We start from the raw sequence: 11,314 nt of genomic DNA on the forward strand, positions 1-11,314 counted from the left end.
TTTTGTTTTCCGGTGATAATCGATGATGATGATGAATCGACGTGATGAAGATGATGAATCGGTGATGATGATGTTGAAGGTGTTAGACGGCAAAAAAACTGGGTTGTAGAGAGAGAAAGAGAGTGGGGTTGGGGTTGTAGAGAGAGAAAGGGGAGGGTGGGTGGAAACGTACTGACAAGAGAGAGAGAGGTAAAAGTTAAATGGCTCTTCTTGGGAAACGTCTCAGCAGGGGAAAAGTCTTAAAGAGCCAAGACTGTCATCATCATGTGCAAGTTTCTTTTGTGTGGACACGTGGCTTTCATGGATTGGTTGCTAGTTGAGACGTTTCAGGTTTGAGGAAAAGTCTTAAAGAGCCGTTTGAATTGGCTATTTTTTAAACTTTGACCAAGTCTTGGCTATTTTGGCTATTTCCCCATATATATAACTATAAAAATATTCCGGGTATTACAATAACTTTATTTTAAAAGAATTTGTGTTTTAGTTATACTTTATATAAAAAGTAATTTATGTTGACATTATTATTTACTTTATAAAAATATTAAAATCAGAATTTTTATATAAAAAATTTAAAACTATTTTTTATATATGTTTATATATATAAATATATAATTATCAACAAATAATAATGTTTTTTTTAAATATTTTACTATGTATATAATAACATTTTGCACAAATCAACCTTTATGTTATAAATAATCTTTTTGCACAAATCAATCTTTATGTTATAAAAGACCATAGTACCCTCACATGTAAAGCATGTGAGGTAACTTAACTGAGTTTTTAGACGACGTTAATTGTAAAGGTTATGGAATGTTACAAAACATGAACATAATGGTTGGGTTTTACCAATTTCATAGTTATATATATAAAGTGCAGTTTAGGTATAACATAAAGATTAATTTATGCAATTTTGTCTAATTTTAATTTGTAATGATCGTGTGTTGGTGGCCTTACCAATTTGCTTAGGCTATGGGGTGTGGGGGTCATGGATTGAAACATTATTTCCACATAGGACCATGGATTAAACTACGATTGCCACGACCCTCCCATTTGAAAATTTTAAGACAAAAATAAATGAAAAAAATAAAGGGGTTAGTGGTTTGGGTCATGACCACACCCTTAGGGTAGTGGTTTTAAATGATGAATTAAAGATGGATGACATGATGCCTATGTGGAGGATCATGGTGGTCATGAGGGTCATGACCACACCCTAGTGTCTCAAATTCTAACAACTATAGTTGTAATAATTTAATAGCATTTAATTTATTTAAAGCCAAATTTGGAATATAAATGTGTGTGCATATATAGGCCGGTTATTGTACAAATTGCCTTAACGTACGCTACATACGAGATGCAGTATCAATATGCGATTTTTTTTTAACATACGATTTTGGTTTTTTCAGCAACATACGATTTTTTTAACATGCTATCTTTGGATTTTTCAACATGCGATCTTTGATTTTTTCAACATGCGAGATTTCCTTTCTGGGGTTATAACATGCGAACTTGCCATAGCGTACGCTTCGTACGTTAAGGTATTTTGTACGATACACTTTTCTCTCTCTCTCTCTCTCTCTATATATATATATATATATATATATTGATATTGAATGGTTAATTTCTTTTAATCTCTGTTGTCTGTGAGACTTGAACCCAAGAGCTCCCCTTTCTAACCCAGGTGTTTAAAGGATTTGTCTTTGCTAATGAACCACCACCCCATTGATGACTAAAAATATATTTGACATGTTGGTCTATTTTTTGTCTTTGCTCTAAATATATGTTTAAAAGAATATGATAAGCTATGGGATATGAAAACGTCCTCGACATGTATAGGGTTCGATTTTATAAAAATTAACAAAACATCAAATATTATATACATTGTTATCTAAATCATTGTAGTTTGCTGATGATGTAACTTAAATCGATGTATGAAGCTTCTTTAACGACGTCTTCCATCGATGCAAAGGCTTACCAAAAACATCATAAAACACGAATCGAGCTGTATTTTTAGTTAGTTTCATCGACATGAATCCTTGTCCGTGATGGAAGAACTTGACACCACAACTTTCATGCGGCTTATTCTCCTCTAGCCATGCCTTTGATCCAGCCCCACTTGTTAAGAAACGTATTTTACTGCAAATTTGTAGTTTCTTATAAACATATATCTTGTGTTAATTTACAAAAAAAAAAAAAAAAAGATTTACAAATGCAACAACTTTTATTTTCTATTGTCACACCTATAAGGTATTATTTTTCCCAAAAAATACCAGATTAATCGAGCTGTATAAAATAAGAAGTGTGACATAAATCTATATAACTTACCAGTTTACATTTATATATTTGTAAAATTGCATATTAAATTAACATATGTTACTAAGAAAACTTACATAGATTTTTTTTTTTATTTTGTAGGATTTTTAGCTACTTATATAAAATCCTCCGTAAAAAAACATATTCATCATTATTTTTATAAAAGCTCAGAAGTAAAAAAATTAACTTCTTTTTTTTTTTAATTCATCACTAATTGTCGGTATGTGTCGGAAATCATATTACCCACACCCGATTTCCGACGGAGTATCACCCACAAATTTCATCGGTATACATGCTTTACCGACAAATTGGGCCGTCAATGATAATCATTTGTTTGTCGCATTAGAAGATTTAAATATTTTTTCCTTATAAAACGGTAATTTAATCTACTCCTAATAATACTATACGACTGTCACTCGAACCCCCACCTGTTAGGATGGACCCAACTTGACTGTTTATCTACTGAAGTTGTTCAGAAATTCTTTTAAGAGTTACGTATTAATTAAAACAAGAGAAAGTTTGATGTTTAACAAGAAAATGAATTAAGTTATTAACAGCTTTTAGGAAATAAGTTATTTTAATATCATTTATATAAAAATGGGCTAAGGTACGTACCTATCTTGACACGAGACATGCTCTAGACAATGATCATGTCCGTTAACGTAAAAATCAACCTCGTATTCCTGCAAATGCATTTCAGAAAGTTATGTTAACTAAAAAAACCAGTGGATGCATTCATGTAACACAATTAATTAATGAGCTGCCAAAATTACTGATTATGTTGTTTGCTAGTAATCCACCAAAACTTGGTCTTGTGACTCGTCTAACACGGTCTATATGTTAGATTTCGCGTGGTCCAAGAGTTGGTGAACCCATGTTATATTCATAGTTTTGTTCTTTTATTTTGGGATTTTGTTGGCTCCGTCGCTAATATTCAGTTTTCTAGCGCATAAGATGAGTTGATGCTAGATATAAAGGAGATTGTAAATAACTAAATATACCTCTAGAAGCGGCAAAAGTTGTGTGACAAGTTCAGGGGTGTCGCAATGGTGTCCTGTGGTTCTTATACCATGATGACCAACAACAATCTTCCATTTAGCCTTTGACTCACTCAACGCTAATCTCAAATCCTTAAATTTTAATCAAACATTCTTAAGATATTAATCAAACATTCTTCTTAACCTTTCACATAGTTGATTTGATGGTCTACGAGTTACCTTTACAAGATTGGTAAGGTAAAGTTCTCGAGGTAGTATGCCTCTCCAATCGTACTTGTGATCTTTTGGGTCCTCAAAGTACATATTCACGAAGGGAGTCGTGTCCACGAAGAACAATTCGGCAACATCTATGTAACAATGTAACACGATAAAAACTTTAGGTGATCATTGGGTTATAGACTGTCAAGTAATGAGAAAATACATACACTATAAAACAAAGAAGTATCACTACCGACAGCCCGATCTGTTGGTGAAGCTAGGGTGACCAACAAATATCCGTTAGTGATTAATTGTCAGAATTATGGTCGTGTAATCTAATTTGCAACAGATTACCAACAAATATTACAAAAAAATCACCAAGGGAAATGCTAGCGACGGATTACAGACACCTTTTTTTAACACGTTCCCACAAATATAAAGAAAACCGGGCTTTCCTACCCAAGTGTCCGTCGGTAACTTTCCTACCAACCGTTTTTTGATTTACCCTTTTCAATTTTTTTTTTCGTTTCTCTAAATCCATTAGAGCTCCGAAAGTAATTAAACGATCCCATTAGTGACGGATTACCGACACCTATTGGTACTGTGCCCCACAAATAAGACAAAAACCGCACTTTCCCCCGTCATTGCACTGGTCATATTTTTTACGGTAATTTGTCAGTGTTTCCGACATATTACCAACCGTTTTAATTAATTTACCATTTTCAATTTTTATTTTGGATTTCTCTAGAATTCTGTCGGTAATTACCAACGGGAGCAGTGATACTCAGTTTTTAAATAGTGACAACGGTCTAGGTTATGGACCTGTAGTTACGATAAAAGATCTTAAACAACGCCATCTGCTATCTCTTTCTCTAAGCTTGGGGGCCAATTGTGCCTCTACATCCCCACGGTAATCATGATTCCCCAACACTGTAAAACAATCCGCAATGAGATTAGCGACGGTCCAACCCAGTCGCTAACATAATATGAAAAAAGAAGAACTAAAGTTGTGATTTATGAATATACCAACCAGTGTACCACTGTTTTTGAAGGCTACGTGCAGCGTATACATACTTAAACGACTCGTCGAATGCTGGATCATCAACACCGGTTAACCCATCATCGTAGAAATTATCACCGGTCGAAACTACAAAATCTATATCTAGTTTGTCCGCGATGATTCCCATCTGCGACGATTTTACCCAATAATTAAACCCGAAAAAGTAACAACTACACAGGGCCAAAATGTAGAAAAATCGAAACCTGAACAGCAACTTGAGATTGATTGTACCACCCTTTTCGGCCCCAATCGCCGATGACCAAAAAGCCGAGTGAGCCATTGTTGTTTAGTTGGTGGTGTAACCGTTGCAGTCTGGCGGAAACCGGGAGGGGAGCAGGAAAGAGGAAAGTGCATAAACTTAAGTTTAAAACAAGGATGAACAAAGTCTTGGTGCTTAAATGGTTGATCATGCCTGCTAATTTGATGCAGATTGTATAAAAAATCTTGTGGGAAATTTAGTTTGTTTATATGGTTTTGGATGGAATGTATATCAATGGTTAAAAATTGGATGTTTTGATTCATTCAAATATCAGGCTTGCCTTTTTTCAAGGGAAGTTAGGGAGTTTGTAAAAAAAAAAGATTTTTAACCAGTTGAAAATGGGATTAAAAAAAAAAAAGAACTAAAAAATTAAAAACCCGGATATTAATTACTGATTTGATTTGGGTCATATTCCAGTCGCTAATCTTATGATCTAGAAAACCTTAGTAAATTTTGAGTAAATGCATGTTTGGGTAGTAGTGTATACACACATTATTTACCTGTCATGCGTTACGGTGGTGCAATATCATTTTTAAGTAACGTAAAGAGGTAGTTGATTCCATAACATGAAACGATAACGTATTATATACGTAAACTATAGCTTTTAAGTTTTTTTTTTTTTTTTTTTTTTTTGAATGGCTAAACTTGCATGTTATGGGGATTGAACCCATGACCTCCACCTATTCTACACCTTAACTAATTCACCAACACCATTAATAAGAAAAAAAGAGATGGTTAAGCCCATATGCAAATCCATGTGTTACTTAATTACCAATAATTACTTTTCGGGTTTTGCAATGCAATTTTAGTTATAATTTATGATAAAAAAACAAAACATTTAAATTGCCATAGTGTTATACACAGTTTAGGCGCAAATAAAAGATAAACAAATCAAAACATACAACATTAAATAAATAGTGTTAAACCCTTAAACTTATGCACATTAGGTAATCGGAAAGGCTAAAAACATATAAAATATTCTATTATATGAACCGTCAAGTCAAAACAAAGAACATTGTATCAATAGTGCTAAACCATAAACATAGCTGCATATCAAATCCATTTCTTGAAGTTCCACTTGTAGTTCGAAAACATGAATCATGTTGTCATGTATGCCTTCATTGTCAGTAAAAGATGCTAGTGCATCTTCACTTGACTCTACATTGTGGGTGAGTGATGCTATCACATTTACTTGTATCTATACATATTGGCCTCCATTAGTGACTGCATTATCAGCCATGCAAGCCAGCTGCCAAATACATTTTTCTCCATCTTGTTTTTCCTAAAACTCGAGTTCCTACTTTAAGCAATCGTGAATCTGCAAAGATGGATGAATGGATGGGGTGGAGGAAATGAATCAAACTCTTGTTGTTAAAGAAGATGCCAAATCCATTTGTTGAAAACAGGTATTTTGTCTTGTTATCGAAATAGTAAAACAACAACCTACAGCATCATAGGCATTTTGGGTACAATGAGTTGCCAATTCTGTGAGTGCATAATGTCTATCACTTACGGCAATCATGTATCGTAGATTAATCAGATGATACAAGACCGGTGCTGAACTGAAGATAAAGTTGGTGTTGAAGTTCATCCGAACGGATGGACAACAAGTCCATTCAGACGGATGCATGTTCAAGTTCATCCGGAAAGCTTATTTGAGTACTAGAGTCCATCCGTCCGGATGGAGGTCCATCCGTCCGGATGAAGGCTATTCGCTAGGTGCCTACGTCCGGATGGAGGCTGCCTATAAATAGGAGAGTATGGTCTTGTCATTTGATAACTTTTCGTGACTAGAGTGGGGAAACTCTGTCCAATTGTTTTCATGGTATTGTACTGTCAAATCAGTAATAGAAAACATTGTTAATTACATCTTTGTGTCTGATCCACACACGTGATTGGTTTCCGCACAACTCACGTGTTCGTACACATTCAACGGTTAAAGGAATCGATCTAGGATTCGAATTCACAAGTGGTATCAGAGCAGGTGTTTGATTGCACGGATTGAAGACACGATGATTCAAGCAATTACATCAGATTTAGAGACAGATCTCTTCAACTTCTATACTTCTTCTTCTTTGAAATTAAATCTCAGATCTACAACGTTTCCACGGTTAAAATTGACCAAATTTTGGATATGTTGTGTGAAAAAAATTTTTGTACAATACTTCAAAGTTTCAAATCCTAATTCAAACTAAAACTCATTAAATCAGTAAAAACCATGAACTTCGGAACTAAGTTTGCTGATGTTATCGCCCATCCGAACGAATAGACATGCTCATCCGGATGGATAGACTTTCTTAGTTAAAAAATTGTTCAAGGTTCAGAGTCCATCCGGACGGATAGACCTTTTAGTGTCCATCCGGAGACTTGTATATTCTGACAAAGCCCATCCGGACCAAAGCCCATCCAGACCAAAGCTCATCCGGACCAAAGCCCATCCGGACCAAAGCTCATCCGGACCAAAGCCCATCCGGATCAAAGTTCATCCGGACTAAAGCTCATCCGGACCACGGCCATCTGGACGAATAGAGAATTTAGTTTGGTTTTTCAAAAGTGTTTGACTTTCTTTGACTTTTGCAGATTGTTCAAAGATCAAAATCACGACTGAAGAATTCTACAACATGTTTTACAACGCGTTCACATCCGAAACAACAAATGAAGCAACAACCGGGACAAAAATTGTGTCAAATGTTATTCCTGAGAGTTTGAACCATGATAATATTTTCGGAAATCACCAAAAGCCACCTAAACTAATGAATATCGAAGATTATCATTGGTGGAGCACAAGATTTGAAAATTGGGTGAAGGCTTATGCCTTTGAGAGTTGGATTATGATGACTTACGGATATAAAAACCTGTAAACGAACAAAATGAATTACTTTCAATTCCAGAATTTTCAAAAATTGAGAAACAAAAACATTCTGATGAACTAAAAATGGTAACATTATTGCAACAATCGGTTAGAAAGGATATCTTATTTTTACTTCACATGGTGAAACATCCAATTCGATGTGGGAAGCATTGAAGCTGAAAGCTGAAGGAGGTAAAGATATCAAAAAGAACAAAATCTCTCTGCTGAAAAAGGAGTTTAATTTGTTTGGGTGCATGAAGGGCGAAACTGTTAGAAAAATGATAGAAAGGTTTTGTCTTTTGAAAATCGAGCTGGAGAGGTTTGGAATCAACAAGATAGAGAAGAGATTGTTGATAAACTGATTGAGGCATTACCACACGTTGATGACTGGAAAACGTTTGTGATTGTTCTGAAGAATGATGCCAAGTTTGACGAGATTACATTGGATGGTCTGATTGAAAAACTGGAGGGACATGATCTGATGTTACAGAAACAAAACAAAATGTCCAGTTCTAGTTATCAGCAGAATGTTGATCTGTATTACCGAAGAAGTATGCTGCAGAACAACCAGTCTCTAAAGATCAGTACAGGTTTCAGTGCAGATAATTCTGTTGATGCATCAAAAAGCAAGTCTCAAAGTTATGATTCTGGATACCATTCATCTTCTGCATCATCTAAATCCAGTCCGAGTCAGAACTAGAAAGATTCTCCGCATCTAAACACCGATTTGGCTAAACAGCACGTGAGTTTCTTAGTCTTTGTTCTGGAATCTTATGAAGGTCTGATCGCAGGCAAGATAGGAAATCCTAATATGACAAAGGAAGACTATGATCAGGTAGATCCAGAAGAAATGGAGCTCATGGATATTCGCTGGTGTATGGCAAGCGTTATCAGGAGGGCTCAACGGTTCATGGAGATCACTGGGAGAAAGTGTTTGGAAGGTCCCGACATGAAACTGAGATTCAACAAAGCAAAAGTCACTTGTTTCAAGTGCAAACAGAAGGGGTACTTTAAGAGAGAATATACCAATCGGCAAGCTGATGATAGCGTGAATCCGTTTCACGAAGACTATTACAAAAAGGCTATCTATCATCACAATAACGAGCAGCCATCAAGAAAGCAAATTGAAGAAGGGTCGTCTAAAGAGAAGAAACAAGCTATGTTGACGATTCGTGATGGTAGTTCTGGACCCAGTACATTTCATGATGAAGAAGGGTTTAACTGGGGAAAATATATTAAAGATGAGAGAACGGAGAAAAAGGCGTTGGTTGCTAAGTTCAAAGAGAGTCGAGAAGTAGAACATGCACGAGCGTATCTAAATGGAGCATACAAGGCTTTTATAGAATCATAGCGTGCTAATAGATGGAGTCAAGAAAAAGAGTGCTATGTTGATCCTGAAGGAAACCCGACAGTTGATCCTGACGAGGTAGATTTTGACGCATTAGTTGCTGCAATTCCAACTGTGGGAGTTTTGTGTCGAGGGCTCAAAGAGATTCCACACTACAGAGAAAAGGTAGAAGAAGGAATAAACAAGGTGATCTATGTGAGCTTAGAGAAGAAGAAGAAGAAGAAGAAGACAGTGGAGGAAATTGTCGATGAAAGCAAGAAGATGGTGAATGAAGTGAAGAAAGCTGATGTGAAAGCAGAGAAAGCTGTTGCTGAAGAACAGCATGGGAAGGAAGAAGATCAGAAAAAGACGGCAAAAGAAGCCGATGTGCCAAACACTGAGGTAAAAACTCAAACTGAATCTTCTTAAATATTAAATAAATCTGATCATAAAACTGATGAACAATGCAAGAAATGCATGGAAACGTGCAAGGCTTGTACTGAAAATGATAAAAATCTAAGATCCAGAGACATTGAATTTACTAAAATAGAAAAGATTTTCAAAGAAAAATGTAATGAAATGCTAGAAAATGAAAGAAAAAGAAAAAGAGCTAACACAGAAATATGAAATTATTGAATTCATATAAAAAAAAAACTCTACCGTAGGGTTCTCTTTTTAAACAAAAGTGTTTAGCTGAGTGCAACGAATGTATTCCAAAAGATAAAATTATTCAAGAGTTGCAAAAAGAATATGATGGAATGAAATTGTCATGTGATACGGTAAAAGAAGCTTATGAAATTTTGAAGAGTAAAGTCAAAAGTCTGGATGATAGATTGTCAGCATGTCATGAAACAACTAAATTTCTTGAAGCCAGATATGAAGGAAAACAAAAGGTTTTAAATAACTATATTGATGAAGTTGCTAAACTTAAACAAGAACTGGCTGAAAAAGAAAAATTGGTTAAGAAACTTCAACGTTATCATGCTTCTTCATATATTCTGGAACGTATTTTCAACATCACACTGGATAGTAAAGAGTCTGAAAAGAACAAAAAGGGAATTGGGTTAAAATACCATCAGGTTCCACCACCGTTGGAGGATAATTATACATTCTATGATGGTGAAGAGGTGGAAAAAGCTATAAACATGGTTGACCAATTACTTGACAACATCGATGTGACTTACACCAAATCTGATGATCTTGGTGATTCAGAGGTGGTAGGTAAGGTTGTTGAAAGCGTTCTGACAGAGGAACCTACCAAAACAGATAAGTTTAAGTCACAGGATGAAAACGAGGGAAGTTTTCAAGAAAGTTATATTAAAAATTCAAAATCTGAGAAAGATGCGAATGATGATCTGATTGGATTAGCTTATACCATGATTGGATCAGACAAGTTATTCTCAGATGTTGAAGTTCCGATTCAGAATGTGATTTCAGATAAGATTGATAAAGTGCTTAAATTGGTAGAAATTGAAAAATCTGAAATTTCAAAATTTGCTGGAAAGAGCAAGAAACCTTTTTATAACAAACTTGGTTACAAAAAGAAAAACATGAAGGTTGGGTTGGGTTATAAAAAGCAACAAAACAAAAAGAAATAGTTTGAAAAGACAAATTATCAGAAAAAACGAACTTTGTTCACGGAACAAGTTCTGAAGAAGAGAAAGAACTCCAATTTAGACGACAGTCTAATGAAGAGTTCTATGCTCAGAAAATGCAAAAACAACAGGCCAAAGATGTTTCAAAAAAAAACATGTTTTAAATGTGATCAAACTAGACATGTGGGTCGCAAATGTCCGAATCTGAAACCTGTTGATGTTGAACAAAAGAAACGACAAACCGAAGCTGTTAAATAGAAGTCAACCAAGTTTGAATCACAACAAACTTGGAAACCAAAAACAAAGAAACCCAGGGTTGAGCCTAAACAGATTTGGAAACAAAAGGTTGATTTTCAAAAGCCAAAACAAACTTGGAATTATTTTCACCATGGTTACACACACATCATCCATCCACCACTTTCATCCATCATCCATCCTTAGAGTGTGTGTAGTAGTCTCGGGATCCAAGATTAATAGTAAGAGGTTTTGTCAAACAAAGGCCATGTTTGGCTAATCTCATACATCACTTGGTGAAGATAAGTTATTTATGTATTACTTTTGATTTCCTAGCTTTGGTAACTTTTTATTTGGGTTTGTATTAATGACTTTAATAACTAGTTTTTAATATTGAAGGTGAACTTTACTTAATCATTTCTTCATGTTTCGTTGATTCACTCATTCGTGTCTTCATGGTCTATATAAAGCGCTTTAACTGC

At 35.1% G+C, this 11,314-nt stretch overlaps 1 protein-coding gene across 1 annotated transcript; it reads right to left on the minus strand.

Annotated features, from left to right (window-relative positions):
* Positions 1-1,916: 1,916 nt before the first annotated feature.
* LOC110910933 (purple acid phosphatase 3) lies at positions 1,917-4,693 on the minus strand. The gene is made up of 6 exons (XM_022155508.2): positions 4,537-4,693; positions 4,329-4,436; positions 3,528-3,655; positions 3,312-3,440; positions 2,926-2,993; positions 1,917-2,133 (listed from the first exon to the last, which is right to left on the minus strand). The coding sequence occupies exons 1-6, from the start codon at positions 4,691-4,693 to the stop codon at positions 1,917-1,919; spliced, it is 807 nt and encodes a 268-aa protein (XP_022011200.2).
* Positions 4,694-11,314: the final 6,621 nt, after the last annotated feature.

This window comes from Helianthus annuus, chromosome 15 (assembly GCF_002127325.2).
Source record: "Helianthus annuus cultivar XRQ/B chromosome 15, HanXRQr2.0-SUNRISE, whole genome shotgun sequence".
In the NCBI taxonomy this organism is placed as follows: Eukaryota; Viridiplantae; Streptophyta; class Magnoliopsida; order Asterales; family Asteraceae; genus Helianthus; species Helianthus annuus.

Bases quoted from the DNA above. Each gene is read 5' to 3' on its own strand.
- LOC110910933 (XM_022155508.2), bottom strand. From the start codon at position 4,693: ATGGGAATCATCGCGGACAAACTAGATATAGATTTTGTAGTTTCGACC. The intron at 3,441-3,527 runs GTAACTCGTAGA...TTAAAATTTAAG, and splicing joins ACCTTACCAATCTTGTAAAG to GATTTGAGATTAGCGTTGAG. The intron at 2,134-2,925 runs GTACGTACCTTA...ACAAATTTGCAG, and splicing joins CATGTCTCGTGTCAAGATAG to TAAAATACGTTTCTTAACAA.